This window comes from Semicossyphus pulcher, unplaced genomic scaffold (genome assembly GCF_022749685.1).
Source record: "Semicossyphus pulcher isolate SPU_LCO1_2020_fin unplaced genomic scaffold, fSemPul1.0.p SCAF_21, whole genome shotgun sequence".
Lineage (NCBI taxonomy): Eukaryota > Metazoa > Chordata > Actinopteri > Labriformes > Labridae > Semicossyphus > Semicossyphus pulcher.
This window is the reverse complement of record NW_027211695.1, coordinates 13,850,770-13,872,673: the sequence shown is the minus strand read 5'-3', so window position 1 is coordinate 13,872,673 and position 21,904 is coordinate 13,850,770. Positions and strand designations below refer to the sequence as shown.

At 42.7% G+C, this 21,904-nt stretch overlaps 1 protein-coding gene across 1 annotated transcript in view; it reads right to left on the bottom strand.

The window, feature by feature from the left end:
• Positions 1-3,342: 3,342 nt before the first annotated feature.
• Positions 3,343-21,904, bottom strand: part of exoc6b (exocyst complex component 6B) — a 92,568-nt gene continuing 74,006 nt past the window's right edge. Inside the window, exons 21-22 of the mRNA XM_069672117.1 lie at positions 5,392-5,504; positions 3,343-4,168 (exon numbers count right to left, since the gene is read on the bottom strand). Of these exons, the coding sequence (XP_069528218.1) occupies positions 4,042-4,168; positions 5,392-5,504 (240 nt within the window). The 3' untranslated portion in view covers positions 3,343-4,041. The remainder of the gene's footprint in view (positions 4,169-5,391; positions 5,505-21,904) is intronic.

Below are 21,904 nucleotides of genomic sequence, written 5' to 3'. Positions count from 1 at the left end.
ATTTCAGGAAACATTTAAAACTGGAAACAGCAGAGAGAGTTCAAAAAGAGGAGAAAGAAAGAAAACGGAAAGACAGAGGGAGGTTTTTGTGAGGCATCCTGAAGCTCTGAGCGCTCCACCGCTCCTCTATGGACCGCTGGGAACACACACACACACGCTGGAGCATGCAGAGAGTTTGTGTTGCTTCAGATTTGAGTCGCTGCCCTCCACTGAACAAGAACACACACACACACACACACACACACACACACCTCCCACCTGCAGCGCCAACACACACACACAAACACAGAGAGAAAGTCCTCGTTAATCACATCGCTCACAGCAGACGGCCTCGCTGTCTCACGGGTCAAAGGTCAGAGAAAGACAGGCAGTGTGGGAGAGAGAGGCACTGGGAGAAAAAGACAAGTGTTTGGTAGAAGTTGTTTTTATGAGGATATTACTGTCTATCAGCTGTTCCCGGCCTTGTATTTAGTGGTTGAGGGAGGGAGGTGCCTTACTGAAGACAATTATAGGAGATAGTTAGCTTAGCTTAGCATAAAACCTGGAAAAAGGGGGATAGAGCATAACTTCACCTGATGTTACGCTGGTGCAACGTTGTTATCTTGAGATAAAGAAGTGGAGCTCTCCATTATCACAGGAAAACAGAGTAAATAAAAGGCATGGATGCATGTCCACTAAGGGCTTCCGTAGAAACCAACAACACAAGACTCAATTATAAACTAAAGCTTTGTTAGCATGTTGCTAGCCGGCACATTAAGCAAAACATCCAATTTAAATACCAATTAACATGCAACTTGCTACTACAATAACTACAAATGAACATGAATCTATCATTAGATTAGTAAAGTTGAAATGACACAAAAACTTGAAGAGAAAATATTTGACAGTTTTTCATTTATTCCATATTTGTTTGTTGGCATTGTTGGCAACTTTATTAGTATTTTACTTTCATTCATTAGTGGTTTAATACAACAGCGTGTACAGTGCTTCTGTCTCAGTAAAGATTTCTGCTTAAACACAATACAAAAGAAAAGAGCAACAACATCTGCAGTGTAAGGACTCTGGACGCTGAGTCCATTGGCTGTCCAAAATACCGCAACCAAATCTAAACTAGCATGAGGACATATGAGTGCAATTGTGTGTAGAAACATTTTTTTCAAGAACCTAGAGAGAGGGATACGGTGGCGTATTAGGGCCATTGTAAAAACAAAAAAGAAATAACGGAGCCAGAGGAGAAGAGTAATGTTGCGAGAAAAAACTTGAAAATTCCAAGATTAAATTTGTAAATTTGCCAGATAAAAAACTTGGGTATCTCCAATATCTCGCTAATTTCTGACTTCATTAAAGTGCAATTTTGTAAAATAAGATAAAATAACAATACTGAAAAATGGTTTTTATTTTTCCTTTGGAATATCATCAAAAAATGCAAAATGTCATGATATTAAAGTCAGAAATTTGCAAGAAAAAAAATGTACGACTCAAGTCTCAGATTTTTTTGCATTTTTCAATGATATTCCAAGGGGAAAAAAACTTTTTTTTTAGAAAATTGCACTGAATTCACGAAAAGAAAAGAAATCCGATTCTAAACTATTTAACTGTTTCTGTGCTATAAAGAGATAACGTCCTAATTCTATAAGAAACTGTCTCTAATCCTAATAGTCTTATTCTTAAGAGATTTCAGGTTGTAAATTAGGACATAAGCAGTGATTATTCATCATTTAAAGCCTAAAATGTAATGTCATAACATACTATTACTTAGCTATCAGCAAATAATGCCATACAATTGGGTGTTACAGGAAGGTAAATGAAGAAACGGACCCCCAGAAGACTGAGATGTGGTTGAAATCTCCGGAAATATCTACAAAATGGACTTTAAAGTAAGCCTGAATCTTCAGTTCACTGCGTCCAGACTCCAAACACTGCAGAGTTGCTGCTTTTATTGGCAGGAAACAACAACAAAAAAACATAATACAGCAAAGGCACATTCAATAACGACGGCCCCATTCCCTTAATAACACCTACAAACGATACATAGCTAAGGATGGATGAAAACCACACACACACACACACACACACACATACACACATACATACATACACACACACACACACACTCACACGAAACAATCATCTGCATAAACACACACTATATCCATACACAACACCTCACAAAGAAACATGATGTTGCTTAGAAATCAAACATGGCGGCTGATGAAGAGAGGAAGCGGAGGACTAAATTCCCTTCTGACACACACGAACACACACACACACACACACACACACTGGAGGTTTCAATCCCTTTTATAAAGCGCCACACACACAAAATACTGCAGTTTCCATCGTGTTATTGCACCCAAGTTCAAGAAATAAGCAGAAAATAAACAAAAAGACCCATATTAGTTCAACAAATAATCTAGTGTAAATGTAATTATGTGCTGTGCTTGCACTACAACACACACACACAGCTGGTATATGAGTATGGAAGACGTAAAAGTGTGTGTGCTCAGCGTTTGTACGATGCTTTCTATACAAATTAGTTCCTCTCTAGGCAACCAGGCAAACTAAACACTATGCGGTTGCCAGATTGGGGGTTTAATCCCCTTTTTAAGACCAAGTTTTTTATACATGATGAGTAAAAAATGCTCAGGCAACAACAACATCCCATTCAAATATGATTTAATGGAAGAGTAATGGGTTGCCATGTTTGGACAACAGGGGAGAACATGGTTGCCCTAGTTTAAATAGTGTGCCCATTCAAGTGTTTGCAGGTTATATTTAAGAGAGGAAACGGGTTGCCATGTTGCATGATTATCCCCCTTTATCAGACAACTTTTATCGCAGTAACAATCTGTTAAATCGTCACATATCTATTCTTATCCAGACCTGACCTCGAGTTCAGTGCTTTTCCCGGCTTAAGTATTAAAACGCTACGACCCTCTCCGATGTACATTCAATACGTTCTGTTATTGTGCCACAGTGAGGAGGAGTAATGCGGAAGACGTGAAAGGTCGTCTGCGACAGAGGATGAAACATAAAGAGGGGGTGAGGGCAGATTAAAGGACGGGAAGTGGAAGCTTGTGATCCAAGGATTAAAATTTCGCACACAACTGAGCAATGAACTCCTGCCCTCGTACTGTTGCTAGGTCGGACAGGCGTGACAAAAAGAAACATGACAAAACTGAAGTTGTATGTTTTCTGACAAGACCTTGTTCAGGTTGCCAGTCCTAAATATATTTTGGCAAATCCAGGTAGTATCAAGGTTGATTTTAGTGAGTCTGGAAAGAAGAAAACCCACATGATATGCCAATTTTGGTTGGTTTGGATGGTTTTGAAATGCTACCCAATTTCTCCAGTCTGGACGCAATAGATGCTCAAATCAGATTTGAAAGTGTACTTTGTGTCACTCGCAACCGCCACCAAAAGACGACCTCCAATCTAGAGTGACAGAAGTGCATCTAAGCGTTTGAAGATCTCTGTATTGTATCTAAGAAGCAGTCTCAGTCCCAGAGTTTGTCTGGTGCAGCAGAGATGTTCCTAAACAGACGCTGAGTGTCTTTAACCCATGATTTGAGACATTATTCTAAAATCCCAACAGTCTGCACAAAGCTTCTCAGTTTAGACCAAGGAAGTGAATTTTAACATCTATAAACATCCTGTTTGTTCGTTCTTAGAGGTAAAGTTAGTAAGAGCGACAACATCCGGACAGGAAGTAACCTAAAGGATCTTGATAACCAGCAGTGTTTCAGTCGGATAGAAGAAAAAGTAGCTGTCAGAATACTTGTTGTAAGCCCAGCAGTTCTGCAGAAACAGTGGCTTCATTTAACCAATAGGATTAAACTGTTTGAGCTTGTTATCAAATGAACTTGCTGTAGATGTTGCTTTATTTTGGGATGTAAAAAATGACCTGGTTGATGGAAGACTAGTGGAGTTAAGGTGCATAGATCAAGCAATGGTTGTAGGGTTGTCAAGTAAAGCTGGATGGTTTAAATCAGCCAATTGGATAGCGGATTCAGGCCCTGCTGGCCAATCAGGCCGCTCGCTCTAGGTGTGGTGCTGTGCGATGAGGTTGCGTAGCTGCTTGATGACGGTGTCGATGAGCTTCTGTCTGTCTCGGTCGGTCTTCCTGAACTGGGCGAACATGTTGTTCTTCCTGCTCGTCTCCTTCATCCTGGAGGTAGAGAGTGAGAAGGGATGGAAGGGGAACAGGAAGTGGAAGGAAAAAAAGGAAAGAAGTGAGAGAAGGAAAAAGAAGGAAAAATGGGATAATGATTTTAGTATTTTACATTTTATTTTAACTGCTGTAAGTGCACCAATATCCACTGCAAAACTTCATCCAACGCATTCAGGAAAACACACAAGTGCACAATAGTTCGAGCATGCTCAGTACACACACACACATCCCCGCCAGTCACCTGTTAAAGAAGAAAAGTGTGTTTTGGCTTAAGAGTTTGGCTTGTGTGCGCTCAGTGTCACATGAGACAGTGTGTGTTCTGTCGCAGAACACTGGACTGTTATAGACCTCCAGGAAGTTCAGGGGCCCAGCAGAGCAGACAAGCCCCAGCAGGGTGCTTCCTCCTGGGCACAGAGGGACCACCGGGCCTGGGCCCTCTGGAGGTCCGGAGACAAAATACTGAGCCTGATTAAGGAAGGTCAACTGGACTGTACCGAACAATGGACGCAATCATACGACTCTTTTTGTGTGTGTCTAACCTAAAGTCTTGAAAGTTTGTGTTTGTGCAAGGCTCTAAATGGATTAAATAATGGTACAAAGATACATGACGTGATCTTAAACCAACCATAAAGGGTTATTTCTTTTCACTGTATTTATTCACACTTTAGCAGTAAACATGCCAGAATCCAACATCACTTAAACACAACGTCCACAATACTCACGGCTTAAACAACCTGTCAGAACACGGCGAAGAGGACAGACAGGAGACAGGAAAGACCAGGTGAGATGAAGGTAAAGATGGATGGAGCGCTCAGAGGTTAACTTGTAGTTTGAGGGCGGTGATTTTTATAACATTAAGAAATCTGGTTGTTTATTACATTTAAGTTAAGATTTGGTTATTTGTTGTTCTCAACAGAAAGAAATAAGACCAATTATAACCTACTGTCTGCCTGTTAAGTTTGTTGCTTGACTCTGGAGGTATTTAGCTTAGCTTAGCTTAGCATAGTGACTTAAAACAAGGGAGATAGAAAACACACTCAAGAGTTGTTCAGCAAAATTCTTGACCTTTAATGCACCCCTGGTTAAATTCAGTTTCATTCATTCATTCAGTTTTTTAATGGCTTGAAAGAATGAAATGAGGATTTCAGGGACAGAATAACCAGGATGATGACTGAACGATTGGAAACACCAGATGTGTGCATGAATGAAGGATTGCTCACTTCTCCAGCAGGGCCAGTGCAGTGTGGGGGTTCACTCTCAGGTATTTGCAGGTGGGTTTTCCGTAATCGGCCAGGTAGGTCGACCAATCCCACTGCGTGAACAGGTCCAGTAACTAGACAAAGACAGACAGAGAAAGAGACATGAAAAGATGTTGAGCATCATATGTGAGAACTTAAACACCAGCATCATCAAGCAGATTGTGATCGTCAGATTTGGTCACCAGTTTAACGGCAGGAAAATCTGAGTATGGAGCATTTTATAGTTGGAAATATTAAATCTAGAAGAATTAAAGTCGTTGAGGGGAATTCCAGCATTTCTTTTTTTATCCTAGGCCACAATCTGGGTCTAAATCACTTCTAGGTACAAAAAGTTCCACAACATCTTCAGCAGATTGCTGCAGCCAGCAGCCACTAAAAAGGCTTTAATGGCTATAAAATGTTTGGGGGCAAAAAAGCCTGATCATCCAATAAAAGGTATTATTCTTGCTGTGAAAGGGTACATGTCTTACATTACAGGAAGGATCACTAAAGAGATATACCTTATTGTAAAGGACTAAGATTTGTTTATTTTAAAGTAGCATAAGTCGTCACCTCGCTCTCTTCAAAGCCACCGAACTTCATTCGCAAAAAAAATTAATATCGTCAACAATGTGCTTCAGCAAGAACTGGAGGTAAGCTGGAACGGTCTTTTATACCCGTGAACAGGGCTGCACAGCTAGAAGGTTCAAATAGGAGGCCTTTCTGTGTGGGGTTGGCATGTTCTCATCGTGCATGCGTGGGTTCCACCGGGTACTTCCTCCCACAGTCCAAAGACATGCTCGTTAGGTTCATTGCCGACTCTGAATTGCCTGAGTGTGAGCGTGAAAGGTTGTTTGTCTCTATGTGTCAGCTCTGTGATTGACTGGCGACCTGTCCAGACGTGACCCAACCTCTTGCTCAGTGACAGCTGGGATAGGCTCCAGCCTCCCACGACCCTGAAGAAGATAAGTGGTATAGATAATGGATGGATGGATGGATCCATGGTGAATCAGGGATAAATCAGCACTTAAGACCTGCATACTGAGCCCGGATGAAGACTTACTAAGAACTGTTAAGGGCTTCAAACATGCTACGCAATCCGGATGTTTATGTTGACATCACTAACGCTCAACGGGTGATTAACGGAGTGATCTCTGACAAAATCTACTGGATTGCTCAACTTCTGGGATTCTTTCAAGTGGGCAAATTCAGGTAAATAAACAACAAAAATGTGACAAAGAGAAAGAGTAGAGCGCAGGAATCAAGGAAGGAAGGAGAAAAGGCGACTGGGATTGAAGGAGGAGAGGAGAAGGGGGGTGAAGTCTTCCTCTGAATGACCCACATTCGAATCTGTTGCATAACCTGCTGCCCTGCTGAACTCTACCTAACACACGCACACACGCACACACACACCAACAGGCCCAGGCAGGCGAACCAGTAAGCCAGCAGACATACACACACTCCGTCTCTCTATCTATGTCTGTAACACACACACTTATATATGAGCAGGGAGCCCCGGTGAACTCTGGGTAACACCAAACACACACAGATCCAGAGAGAGAAACCATATGTGAGCGAGGGATGAGAGAAGAGGAGGAGAGGGAGGGAGGGAGAACAGAGGGATGGAGAGCAAAACCACATGTGGGGGAGAAAATTGGAGAGTAAAGATGGAAGGAGACGCAGATGGAGAGAAATGGATAACAGGGCAGAGAGAGAGAAGGGTAAAGGAAGGGCAGATGACGATTGGATAGATAAGCAGGAGAAGGGATGGGTAATGGAGGTGCGACATCAAGCAGGAAGGAGTAAAGAAGATGTGGGTGACACAGTTTCTAAGTTTGGAGATGAGTGAAGGAATGATGGGAAACAGGAAGTGAATCGTGGGACTTTTTGAACAAGTTTAGCTCCACTCATTCATGGATTGCACTTCTTCCCAGTCAACAGCAGGATGCCTAATTTTGGTCCTTCTGGCCTCCCAGACCTCTGACTAGCCTGCGGGACATTTGGTTGTCCCACAGGACACAGGACTGGTTTATTTACTCAAACTATGGGGAACCTATGGGTTTCTAACACACGCTTTTACAGACAGACTTTTTGGCCTGCAAGCAATGATTTGATTTAGATCTTTATTATCCTACTACATTTGAGTTGGTGAGTTGATATTGCTAATACCGAGGACCCTATTTGAACGTGCAAGGCGCAAGTGCATTTAGTGCCGGTCCAAACTCAGTCTTGCGAGTTACACGGTGCATAACCTTGGTGCAATTTAAGGCGCAAGGTGCAAAGAGGTTGTAGCCTATATTGTCTCTTAGGGTGCTTTCACACCTGACAGCATTGGTCCAGACTTTTCGGACTTTACTGTGAAAGACAGGTTGGTTTGGACAGGTGAGAACACGCATCGAACTCGGGTGTGGGCCAAACCACTGAACCATGGCTCGCCAGAAAAGACCGGACTTGGTGCGTTTCCAAACCAACCACTGTCCGGTGCGATTCAGTGGAGAACATAACCAGACTTAAAGTAGGACCTCGTACAGGACACAAACCAAAACACAGTGCATTGTGGGTTGTAAATGGATGTTGACACTTGCAGAAACAGCCACGCAGCCAGGCTGCAAGATGAGTAGCGGACAGACGAGGACAAGGTGAGGGTCCTGACAGGGCTTTTGTTGAAACGCACAAGAACACGGAGGTATTCAAAGTGTTCAGTGAAAAACTAAAGGAGAATGGAACTGTGGAACAATGTCGGCTAAAAGTAAAAAAGTCTTGGAGGCTGGAGAACTAAATGAATGGATCTTTTACATTTACAACATTTACAGAGTCAAGAGGTCACGGCTTTCACCTGACTTCACCTCATCAGAGCTCCTCATGAAAACAGGAGGTGTCCTGAATATTTTCAGGGAACTGTAGAGTTATTAAAACTTCCTCTAAGTCTGGCTATATGACGAATGTCCGATTTGGACTTCCTGATCTTTTCCTCCCTCCTTCTTCCCACACTTCTCTTCCTCCCTCTGCTCCTTTCACTTCTGTATTCACCCCTCTCTCTCTCTCTCTCCTTTGTCCCCGAGTTCACCCTCGCACGGCCGCAGTTTGACCTGCTAATCTCCCCGTATAAACAAGTACAAACACACACACACACGCGCGCAGGCTGCATGAAAACAGGCTGCATGTGCACATAAACAGGTACAAATAAAGACGGTTACATAAAGTAGAAATATCATCCGGCTGGGAGGTTATGTGAACAACTGTTTATTACAGATGTGTGTGTGTGTGTTAACAACAAGGTGAAGCCACAGCAGATAAAGAGAGATACTGTAGCTGTGTGTTTAGAGGAAGTAGCCCTGAGAAGCTGAGCTAACACACACACACACACACGCTTGTAGATAAGCTGGCGACTGAGGTTCATGAGATTTTCATGTTATCTGCGTGCGGATCGCTGTCTTTACTTTGTGATCACGCTCACTACATCTCTCTCTTTCTGTTTTTCACTCCCTCGTTCTTGTTTTGGAGATAACAGAAACAAATGCTCCAAAAAAAGATTGAAAGAGTAGGAGGAGAAAAGAAGAAGAAAAAGGATGGAGAAAAGGAAAGAAGGGAGGTTAGTGGAGTGAAAAAAGTAAAGAGAAAGATGATGGAGAAAGGAGGTAAGGACAAAGAGTAAGGGAAGAGGAGAAGGGAGGGAAAGACAAAGAAGGTAAGAAATATTTGAGGAAATATGGAGGAAAAAGAGGAGGAGACAAAGAAAGTGGAAAGAGAAGGAAAGAGTAAAGAAAAGAAAGGGAGGAGAGGAGGTGAAGATGGATTAAGATGAACTGAACCGGAGAGAATATGAGTAGAAGACGGGAGGACGGGACCAGAAAGAAGAAAGAACCAAATGAGGTGAAGGAGAGGAGGAAAGAAGGAGACAAGGGAGCAACAGGGTCGGAAAGGAGAGCAGATAAGGACAGACAAGAAAGCAGAGAAGATGAGATGAAAGAAGAAAAAGAGGAGTGAAGGAAAGTCAAGGAGGTAAAAGAAGAGAACCAAAGAGGTGAAGGAGAGGAGGGAGTAAAATGAAAAGAGAAGAGAGGAGGAAAGAGAAGGAGAGAGGTGAAAACGAGGAAAGAAGATGGAAAGAGGAGGTAAGGAAGAAGCAGAGGAAGGTAAAGAAGGTAAAAAAAATGAAAGAGGAGGAGAGGAAACAGGAAAAGGAAAGAAGAGAAAAGGAGATGAGAGGGAGAGGAGAGAAAGAGAAAGAGAAGGTGAAGATGGACAAGAGGAAAGAAACTGAGTGGAAATAGGAGGGAGGGAGGGAGGAAGGAAGAAGAGATGAGGAGGAGGAAAGAGGAGGACAGAAAAAAGAAGGAGGGATGAAGAGGAGAGATGAAAGAAAAGAACGAAAGGAGAAGAGGAGAGGAAACGTAAAGAGTAGATGTGAGGAGAAAGAGGCGAGAAGAGAAGGGAGAAAAGAGAAGGAGAAGACAAAAAAGAGGAGCAGTGAGGAGGTGAGAGAACTAGAGAAAATAAGGAAAGAAGAGGAAGAAAAGGAGCAGAGAAGATACAAGAGAGGAGAAAGGAAAAGGAGAGAAAAGAGGAGAGGAGCAGAGGGAGTTCTGGGTGAACTTGAGGTCAGTAGGTAAGTTTGGAGCGAGGGAGGGAGCGAGGGTTAAAGCAGTAGGAGAAGTGCAACAAGAGGGGAGGACAGGAGGGAGGAGGAGGAGGAGAGACAGATAAGACTGATGAAAATGGAAAAGAGAAGAAGAAGAAAAGGGAGAGCGTGGCTCGTCCAAAAAAACGAGCCACACGCGAGCCAGCAGGTCCTCCTGGCACACACACACACACACACACACACACACACACACCTGACCCCCGATTCACCCTAAACACACACACGCGGAGAAAACGGCAGGTCTCTCTCTTCACCTCTCGCTGAACTTCTCCCTCCGTCTCGCTCCCCCTCTCTCACCTCGCCGTGACCTCCCCCGCACTATCGCTTCTGTCTCCCACACACACACACACATTAACACACACACATTAACACACACACACACACACACACACACACTGATTATTGCTTCCTCTTATTCTTCCAGGGGGGGCGAGCAGAAAAACAAAGTGACGTGTTCTCCTCACTTCTCTTGTTTGTTTTCTCTCATTTCTCCTCCGCTAATGGGCCTCACCCCCTCCCTCCTTTCCTCCCTCCTCCTCCGTTCTCCTTTTTTTGTTTCCTTACTTTCTAGCATCCCTCTCTCTCTCTCCTGTCTCAACATTCAATCACTCCTTTTATTCCTTCCTATCCTCGGTCCATCCTTTCTTTATTTCTTTCTTCATCCTCTCCTTGTTAACCTTCCTCCCCCTCTCCATCCCTCCTTTCTTGCCCTCTCTCTGCACTCCTAGTTCCACTTCTGCTCCTCTTCTTCCTCCTCTTGTTTCTTCCTGCATTATTTTCTCCTCTTCCTCTCCACCTTTCTTTCCCTCTTTATCTTTCCTCTCCAACCTGTTTTTACTCCTCCTCCACCCTTACCTTCTCCTTTCCCTATCTTTTCATCCTCCTCTCCCGCTCCTCCCCCAATCCACCTTTCCTCTCTCTCTCCTCTCTTCTTTTTCATTGTACTTTCGTTACCTTCTTTTTTGACTTACCGGGAACTCTTCCTCTCCATACATCTTGCACTCCTCTTTTCTTCCTCCACTCTGCCCTCCTCTTTCTCTCTATCCCTCTCCTCCTTATTCACGTCATCTCCTTCATATCTCTTCCTCTCACTCTTTGTCGCTCCTTCTCCTCGTCAATCTATTCTTCATCTCTCCTCCTCCTTCTTAATCTCTCCTTAATCTCTTTATCTCCTTCAGCTCCTTCTCCCCCTACTCCTTCTTCAGCATCTCTTCTTTTCAACTTCATCTCTCCTTCTTTATCTCCTCATCTACTTCTCCTTCTTCATCTCTCCTTTATCTCCTTCAGCGCCTTCTTGTTCAGCATCTCTTTTTCTTCATAGTCATCTCTCCTTCTTTATCTCCTCCCCCTTCTTCTCCTTACCCTCTTTTATCATCTTCTCCTCGTCCTCCTTATGTCAATTTCCCTTCTTCTCTCCATTTGTCCCTCCTTTCTTTTCCTCCCTGGTCCTCCATAGCCCTTGCTCTCCTCTTTTTCTCACTCTCCTCCCCTTTACCCCATCTTTTCTTTCCCTCTGTATCCACACCTCTTGCTCTCCTGCCCTCTCCTCCCCCCTCGGTGTTTAGCAGACTTGTTAATGGTTATTCCGGCTGTAAGCTGGATTTATTTGTTTGGGACCGTCGGGGGATTGCCGTGTTCACATTCCTAATGGCCGAACGTCAGGGTCACCCAGAATTCATCATGTTTACACTCTGCGAACGCACAAATGCAGGCTGCGATTATGTAATGCTAACGCTATGAAGGTAAGAAAGAGACCAATCATTTCTCTTTACAGGAGAGAAGGACAGAAAACTCCCCCCCTTCTTCTTCCTCTTGTCCACTGTCATCTCTCCCTCTCTACAACCTCTCTTCTCACAGCTCTCTCAGCTGTCCATCTCCCTCTGAATTTGACAGGCGAGAGTTCAAAGGTCACTAAAAGCAGGGAAAGTGGGTTTGACTTTTATCAAGGAAAGCAGCCATGTTGGCACCCGTCCATCTCTGCAGTCTGCTCTTTCCAAAATCCACCGTCTGTCCATCAATCATCTGTCCACTTATCTAATGCACTTTGCAGCAACCGATCCTTTCTTTGGCTTCACTGCTCGTAAGATCGGGAGCGTTTCTTTATCCCAAACAAAAAGCTCTTGAAACTTTCAGAGCAAAGTCCCTTCCCTTCAGCAGACCACCATATTACCCAATACTGGACAATATTGTATTGTATTATATACAATATAGTTATGTTTGTTTGTACAGGAGTCAAAGTTAAGAGACAGTTGTCAGTTTAAAAGTTTTTTTTTTTTTACGTCAATCAAAGTTTCAAGTTGTTGTATGTGATTGTGAAAATACCTAATAACACAGACAACACACTAGTTTTAATTGTTTGAATTTACATATTCTTCCAACATAAGGTCTCACGGTGGTCCATCAGAAAAGGAGGGACGTCACCCCTTCCTTGTGCACATGGTACAGGAGCTCGTTTTAGCTCGGCGGTTAAATCGCGCGTCCAAGATGTAGCAGCCCCGGGTTCGACTCCCCCCCCTCGGCCCTTTGCTGCATGTCATCCCCATTCTCTCTTCCCCTATTTCTAACTCTTTCCACTGTCCTCTCTCTCGAATGAAGGCATAAAAAGACCAACAAAAAAGAATACATGGTACAAAAATTTGGCAAATCATACAGTTCCCGACGTAAGACCTTCAAGAGGTCACCAAAAACAGAAAAAGTGCTTCTGAACGACTGGAAAAAAGTTTGCTTTGATACCTGTCCATCACCAGTCATCTCTCCTTCTTCTCCCATCACTATATCCAAATCTGATATGAGAGTTCAAAGGTCGCCACCCGCACACAAAGACCACGCTGACACCTGACAATCAAGCCTCTTTCTTGCCGTCTGTCTGGACTATGTTTAATGTCAGATAGAAACCTAAAAAGGGGAGAAAATGCCTTTAAAGGGGAAGTAAGGATGGAGCATCTTGACACCTGTCCATCAAAGGGGTCACGTCTCTGTCCATCCAACAAGTCCAGAATTCACTAAAAGCACAGAAAGTTGTTTCCATCTTTTATCTTAAAAAGGTCTGTTGTTTCTCAATTCCCCCCATCCACCCTGACGTAGCTTAAGTTCTTGTATCTCTTTGGTCACATCTCTTTTGAGCTTTCACCTGCACTGGCTTTCAGGGTTGAAAGGTCACGAACAAGAGTTTTCTTCTTGACACCTGCCTATCAGTATCATGGTGACCTGCCACAGGTTTCTAGCACAAAGGTCTCAGAGAGGGGAACGGAAGGAAAAAGCAAGTCGAGCCTTTAACCATCATCATGCCACAGTGATTATATTCTCCGTTCTTTAATTGTTGCTGTCCTAAATTCAACAAAAGTTCAACAAGTACCCACCAAATATCTTGCAACAACTTGCAGCTATTTCCATTGTCATTAATTGCCCAATCTCGTCCAGGTGGTTTATTTGACAAACCACCAATCAAGCTCAGTTGCTGTTTTCCATCTGCAGCTACTGATCTAAAGTTCTTTCCAGTCAATAATATTTCGCACAAAAATACCCAGAGAAAATCCTGTTAAAAACAAGCATGGTCCATCTCATCGCAACAGAATCTGACTGACAACCTCCAGGAACACTTAACCCCAAAGTCAGCTCTTGACCTCTAAAAGCCTGAGGTCAAAAGTCAGCTTGAAAGGGTTATCAAGGAATGCTATCACAATTGTGGTGCGTGCAATACCCGAGAGACAGTCCACTCAATTGTTCAGAAGCTCCAAACCAAAACTTTCTCATATTCCTTATCTTAAGTTTCTCCACTCTATTCTCACATTTGTTTTTAACTTCACATTGTGTAATAACACAGAATGGAGGAGCCTTCCTTCCCCCCCTGCAGCTTAGACAGTATCACTCCATCTTGAACTATGACTGAAATGGAGTAAGCTTGGATGTTATCGCTTTGCAACAGGGATCTAATTTTTCTTTCTCAGTGGTGGGCCAAAAATTAAATTAAAACCAAAAGTGTGTATCTTTGTACATCTGCCTGCAGCCTCGTTCCTGCAACCACAGCGCTCTGCTGCCAGCAACCACAATACAGCACAACCTCCACTGTGATACTCCTTCAATGTACAGACTGTACTTTATTAATCCTCAGTGGGTCCACTTCTCGTCATGTGTGGGGTAATAAAACACAGCTAAGAGGAGATAAAATCATGATGCTTTATCGCTCCCTGTTGGGAAGTTATCGTTTGTGTTGTTTCTCTACAAGAAGAGGTCAGAGGTTAGCTATAGAACAGCACCACTGGAAAGGGTACTTCAGCAGTAACTCTCTTCTGGATCTTATACTTAGGCACAGATGGTGACTGTTTTCTATGCTAAGAAGCACTTAGGTACATTAAAAAGAAACCAGACACAAAGGCCAAACAGTTTGTTTAGGACAGCACCACCCGTTCAGTTTCCCAACGCACTCATTCAAGGCCACCTGGGGTATAAAGACTACCGACTTCCTGGTATCGTTTTGGTGATGTGAATTTGGGCCATTATGGTGATAGGGAGCTGAGCTGGATGGCACCATTTGATCTACATTCCAACCTTTGCCTATGGTCATGAGCGTTGGGTAGTGACCAAAGATTTAGATCGTGTATTCAAGTAGAAATTTCAAGATGAAAGGACGCAGCTGAGCTGTTTCTGTTTGCATCGGATTAGGATGCCTCATAGGCGCCTTCCTTGAGGTACTCGGTCATCCAGGCCATGGTGGTTCTTAATTTGATCCAAAAGGCAACTGGACTTGGTTAAGTGCTGATAACACTTCTAAACTCATTCCAGAGACTTCTTCTGTTAAGCTTTTTCAGAACCAAAGAAGCATAGCTGATCAGAGGCAGAATGTCTTCAAGAACTTCAGCTCCCTTTTGAATTCAACTTTCTTTAGGGGGTCGTTTGACCTTCGCAGAACCCAGGGTAGGCCCAGAACTTGCTGGAGGGAATACTTGTCTCATCAAGCCTGAAAATGCCTCGGGATCTACCCCAGGGAATGAAAAATATTGCTAGATAGAGGGACATCTGGAATACCTTGCTCATTCTGCTGCCACACCTGACTACGGATAAGCAGAAGAGAACTGACGGATAGATGGATTTCTTGTCAGAATCAGGAAGTAAAAACATTGCTGCCAAATCAGAGATATTTCTCAGCCATAGGAAATAATATATATGAGTTGTAAAGGCTGGAGTGGTCAAGGTACGGTAGCCAAGAGTGCAAATCCTGAGAGCCAAAGTGATTAAATAGTCGTTTCCCTGACTATTGTGGCCTGACTGACCCAATACAGTGGAACTGAATCAGTGCCAATACTAATATAATAACAATACTAGAAACGGCATTGTCAGACCAGTTCACAGATCTGTATTTGTCTGAAACTAAGATAAGATCCTTTATTTGTCCCACAACAGGGAAATTTACAGTGTTAGAGCAGCACACTAAGTGGATAGTGCGACATTGCAATAAAGGGCAAATAAAAATAAGTAGGTAAACAAGTGTATCCTAAAAAATACGTATGGACATGCGCCCAGAGCAGTTGGGGATTCAGTGCCTTGCTCAAGGACACCTCAACACTTCTCCAGCTACCAGACCCAATTCCATGATTGGTCCGCACCGGGACTTAAACCGGCCACCCTCCGGTTCCCAAGCCAAGTCCCTAGACACTGAACTACTCACTTTGATTACCAATGAGTATTGCCAATACAACCAAAAGAACTAAATGTGTGATGTTTTGCAGTGTGTTTCATACTGAAGCGATGCAGATTCATAACTTTCCCATTAGCAGCAGCAGCCATCTTTCTTGTTTATGAATATGCCTCGATGACACTTAAACCTGCCCTTGGCCGGACCTGAATCAGGTAGATTGAAAATCTGTCTGAGCGGGAAGGAGACCAGAAGCATAAAAAAGAAATTGGTGCATCCCTTGTTACTTGCAGAGTTCAGTGAGACATAAAGTGTAGAATATTACAAGATTGTTCCAGTGCTATTTGGCAGGAGTTACTGGAACACGGCTCCAAAATGACCTTTTACATCTTCATGTCACAGCCGTGCTTCTCTGAACTCTAGGCTACCTCACTTACATAAGTAACTAATGTTCTCCTTCCTCTGCTTTGTCTCTCCTTTTCTCCTTACCCTCTCCTCTCCACCATCTTACTCGGTCTCTCACCTCCTTCCCTTCCCCATGTTCCCTCCCTCCTCCCAAGCAGTGACAGAGAAAGTTGTGCGACCCCTTAAAAAAAGTGACAGGGCTGAAATGGAATGAGTGCGGAAAGAAAAAAAAACAACAAAACCGAGAGAAGAGTGCTGGTGGTTCAACCAGGGGTCTCTGCTGTCAATTAGACACTACGCAGATGGAGAGAGGGTGACTGAGAGACATAGTCAGACAGAGACAGAGTGAGAGAGAGAGAGAGGGAGAATGAGGGGAGGTAAATGAGAGGGAAGAGAGGAAAACTCAGAAAGAATGATTGGGGAAATATTACAGGACTGCAGGAGAAGGGGAAAGGAGGGAGCGAAGGAGGTCAGGCGGAGGGTAACTAGATGTTACGGAGGAGGAAGAACGAGTGAGTGAGATACGGGGAGACGATAAACGAGTGCAGGCTGAAGTCAGAGGGGCCTGCTGGGAGCTGCTCAGCGCGCTGATAAAGCAAATAAAGACGGAAGACTCCAAAACAAACAGGGCTGGAAAAACAGCAGCTTTTAGCTCCGCTCCAAGCTCAATTTAGATCCAAGCGCTTTTTAAGAAAAGGTCGTTTCGGCCTCAGCCACTTTTTTTTGTCAATTTGGGTCCAGACACTTCTTAGAGGTTAATTCTCGGCCGGGAGTTCATTTTGGGTTCGGCCACTTTTCAGACTTCACTTTGGCAAAGCTTTAAACCAATACTGAAGATGTAATCTCTTTGACATTGAATCCATTTTTCTGTATTCATTTAGATTAAATATCATTTTAAAGTGAAAGTGGAAGCCAATACTGGTTTTAACCAGATAAAAACTTTTGTTTAACGGGAACAATAATAACATAATTTTTTATGTGAAACAAAAAGGTTAACATAGGAGCGTCATACAGCATGAACAGATTTAGAAAAAGTTATTTGCTAGATTCGAAGAAAAATTATGAAATTATATCTTGTTCAAAAAAACAAAAATTACAAACATATATCCAAATCAGGCACGATTACGGTACTGAACCTTATGTTGCAGCAAACCTAACAATGAGTCAGAGATCTTTTGTTGCTCAGGTGAGAACAGGAATTCTTCTTCTGGCTCTTGAAGTCGGCAAATTTAGGTGCAACACAAGTTGTGTGAATTATGCGAACTGGAAGAAGTTTAACTCACATTTTCTTTTATATTGTTCGTTTTATGATGAGATAAGAGCATCTTTGATGAATGAAATGTCTTGTTGGTGCTCTAATGACGACAGGATGGAACGGTTGTTTAGTTTTAATACTTGTAAGTCGGCCACTTTGGTTCCTCGAGCCTGGAAGAAACGTCAGGATGGTTTCTTTCTTTAATATTAGCTCTGATATCTGTCTTTTGGTTTTTGTTTTTTTTGTTACTAATGGTGTCTTGTAAGCCTTTTTGGGCTGGCCATGTTGTTTATGCATGACAATAATAAAATTAATCAAAAATCAAGGGCTCCACTGGAGCTGCAAAGATACGGGGGTTCATAAACAAGTCTTTTGGATGAAAACCTCTTAAACAATTTGACCAATATTTGTTATTTCAATATATATATATATTTTTAAAAGACATAATAATTGAACTTAAATGAAAAAGGAAAAATGCAAATACACAAATATCTGCAAATAAAACAAAAATGTGCAACTTAAATAAGGGTTGATTTTTTTGTGAGTCGACTTATTCCAATGTCATAATAATGTATTAAACCGACCGTTTGTGTTGTTTTTATAACACCTCTGACTTCACTGAGCCCTTGTTCACCCTTACAACACGTGACCAAGTGTTGAAATTGGAAAGTCTAAAGCCTGCCGGAAATTTACATAAGCAGCAATTAAGTACATTTCAAATACAACTGTGGCCCCAAACTGATCTTCAAACTATTATTCAACTGCAGGCAAAAATCTAATTTACTGCAAAAATTAGACCCCGCCCCTTCCCTCTCTCTGTCTCCTCAACAACCCCAAAACAGGAAACGGTTGAAAGGTGAGAGCTGCTTAGGAGTCTCAACTTTTGGTTTGACCATGGAGTGACCGCAGAGTCACACACACACACACACACACACACACACACACACACACACACACACACACACACACACACACACACACACACACACACACACACACACAGGAAGGGGTGTAGATGCAGGTCGTATCGGGGAGCCTGACAGAGAGGTCAAGACTGATAACACAGAACAATGACCTGACCCGGTCACCACACGGTCAACTGTATGTGTGTGTTATATGTGTGTGTGTGAGACTGACTGTCATTATTGGCTGTGTGTGTGTGTATCCATATCTGTGATTAAATGACTCAAAGATTTGTATTAATGTGTGTGACCACTACTTGACCATCAATCGGAAGAAGCGAACTGCCGCTCCCCTCCCCGTCCAATCAGGTCGCTGAATAGCTCTGCAGCCGTGACCACTACCTGACCTGTTGTCATACCGATAAGGCCGGCCACAGACAGGACAGGAAGTTGAGACAGGGGCCGAGACACACACACACACACACACACACACACACACACACACACACAAACGCTGACCTCTCCCACACAAATAATAGCCTGAACTCATAAATCGGCAGATATAGACGCACACATTTCAAGCAGCAACAATTTTTTGTTGTTATCTTGAACGCAGCGGGATCACTGACCGCTTCATTACGCTCACACCCTGCTGTGCATGTGTGCTTAAAATATACACCTCTATATAAAGAAGAAAATGTGTGTGTGTGTGAGAAGCAGACAGGTGTGTGAAGAAAATAATATTTTGCTCACTGTTTCTAGTGGAGATTAATCTTGATTTGAATGAACCCATTAGGTATTAGAAATAAACGGTAAAGCAATTGTGAAACTGAAAAATTTTGTGTATGTGAATGGATGTATGTGTTTCCCTGTCTGGTGCAGACTGCTTTAAGTATGCTTGAACTGTGACTTTTGTGTAATTCTAGCTGTAACTGCAGTTGGAAGGAGTCCAGAAAAAAATCCCCAAAGGGCCAATAGAAGTACATCTTAATCTTATGGCTCTGTTTTTGGTCCCCACCATCTCCTGAGGGTAATACCTGTTTCTTTAGCTGTTAAACTCCCCACTGTGTTCAACACCCAACATCTAACTATGTACATGTTCTGCTGACCCTAACCCTTGTATACGGTATTGTTCCGAATATAAGACGACCCTGATTATGGGACGATCCGACCTTTTGAAGACCAAAAAAAACAAAAAACGTCTTGTATTCGGACCAATACTGTATGTCAGTGTTGTGACCAAGTCATCTTTGCTCAAGTCCCAAGTAAGTCTCAAGTTATTTGGTCCAAGTCTCAAGCATGTCTCGAGTCATTTTTTCTTGGGCAAGTCAAGTCAAGTTGAGTCGAGTCCTTGGTTCAGGCAAGTCAAGTCACGAGTCAAGTCACTTTTTCCCCACCCATTATACAGCACTCTTACCTGTAGTATCCGGTCTTTATAAAGAGAAAAGACAAGGTATTAGTAGCTCGTCTAATAATGATATTATTGGCCAATTTTTAGAACCTGTTCAAAAAGTATGACAATGAATTGTATCTGTATTATCTTGGCACAGACGCAGCCATGATGATGGTCTGGTCCGAGACCGTATTGAGTAGTAACGAGTACGACTGATGAGGCTTCTCTTTAGGGGCTTTGATGTTGTGTGTTGCCATAGCAAGGAGTTTGACTGACAGCCAGTCATCCAATAATGACAATCACATACGGAGGAGCTTTTTGAGTCGTCCAATCATGATTCCCAGTTTGTGCTGCCTTCATACTTGATAGTTAGACAAAAATTCGACAACACTTAATTTTATCATTTTATACTTAATAGCTAACATTCAAACTTATGAAGTCATCCGAGTCATCATGCCTCAAGTCAAGTCTCAAGTCATTAACTTGCAAGTCCAAGTCGAGTCTCAAGTCATTTATTTTTTGTCAAGTCAAGTTGCAAGTCATCAAAACAGTGACTTGAGTCAATTTGTGTCCAAGTCACCAAGTCTCAAGTCCACATCTCTGCTGTATGTTGAAAATTTCAATTCAATTCAACTGCAATCTACAAATCAAATGCTACAAAAAAAGGCGGCCTGTAATAAGCCTGTGAGATTCTATCTGGATGCTTTCCTTTCCTGTCTACATACCTGCCTGTGTACTATTATTACTCTGGTGGGGCGCGCATTGCCTACGCTAGCGAGTTAGTTGTACAAGGATGGGAGAGAGAGGTAGTTGGATACAGTTAACAATAACAATGATGGGCTGCTATCCCCAACGCTCTCTTGTAACTCCGCATTATACATTCAGAGAGGCTTTTATCTGCTTCTCTCGCTAATTTATTTATTTATTTATTTATTTAGCCAATCTTCACCCTAGTCTACCACTATTATTGGCATTGTAACCATAAGTATGTGTCTGTTGTTGTTCATGTAACAAGGACATATGTTGTTGTGGTAACAAGAACATATGTTGTTGTTGCTCTCTTTGCCTGTCTCTATCCTGCATCTCCTTCTATCCCATTTTCGGCCCATCCAGTCGAGGCAGATGGCTGTTCAACATGAGTCTGGTTCTGCTCGAGGTTTCTGCCTGTTAAAAGGAAGTTTTTCCTTGCCAATGTGCCGAATTGCTAAGTGCTACTCATGGTGGATTGATGTTGGGCCTCTCTTTAAATAACTTAACAAAGAGTCGGTCTAGACCTGCTCTTTCTGTAAAGTGTCTCGAGATAACCCTGGTTATGATTTGGCGCTATACAAATAAAATTTGATTGATTGATTGATTGATTGGTGCAGACTGCTTTAAGTATGCTTGAACTGTGACTTTTGTGTAATTCTAGCTGTAACTGCAGTTGGAAGGAGTCCAGAAAAAAATCCCCAAAGGGCCAATAGAAGTACATCTTAATCTTATGGCTCTGTTTTTGGTCCCCACCATCTCCTGAGGGTAATACCTGTTTCTTTAGCTGTTAAACTCCCCACTGTGTTCAACACCCAACATCTAACTATGTACATGTTCTGCTGACCCTAACCCTTGTATACGGTATTGTTCCGAATATAAGACGACCCTGATTATGGGACGATCCGACCTTTTGAAGACCAAAAAAAACAAAAAACGTCTTGTATTCGGACCAATACTGTATGTCAGTGTTGTGACCAAGTCATCTTTGCTCAAGTCCCAAGTAAGTCTCAAGTTATTTGGTCCAAGTCTCAAGCATGTCTCGAGTCATTTTTTCTTGGGCAAGTCAAGTCAAGTCGAGTCGAGTCCTTAGTTCAGGCAAGTCAAGTCACGAGTCAAGTCACTTTTTTCCCACCCATTACACAGCACTCTTACCTGTAGTATCCGGTCTTTATAAAGAGAAAAGACAAGGTATTAGTAGCTCGTCTAATAATGATATTATTGGCCAATTTTTAGAACCTGTTCAAAAAGTATGACAATGAATTGTATCTGTATTATCTTGGCACAGACGCAGCCATGATGATGGTCTGGTCCGAGACCGTATTGAGTAGTAACGAGTACGACTGATGAGGCTTCTCTTTAGGGGCTTTGATGTTGTGTGTTGCCATAGCATCCAATCATGACAATCACATACGGAGGAGCTTTTTGAGTCGTCATGATTCCCAGTTTGCGCTGCCTTCATACTTGATAGTTAGACAAAAATTCGACAACACTTAATTTTATCATTTTATACTTAACA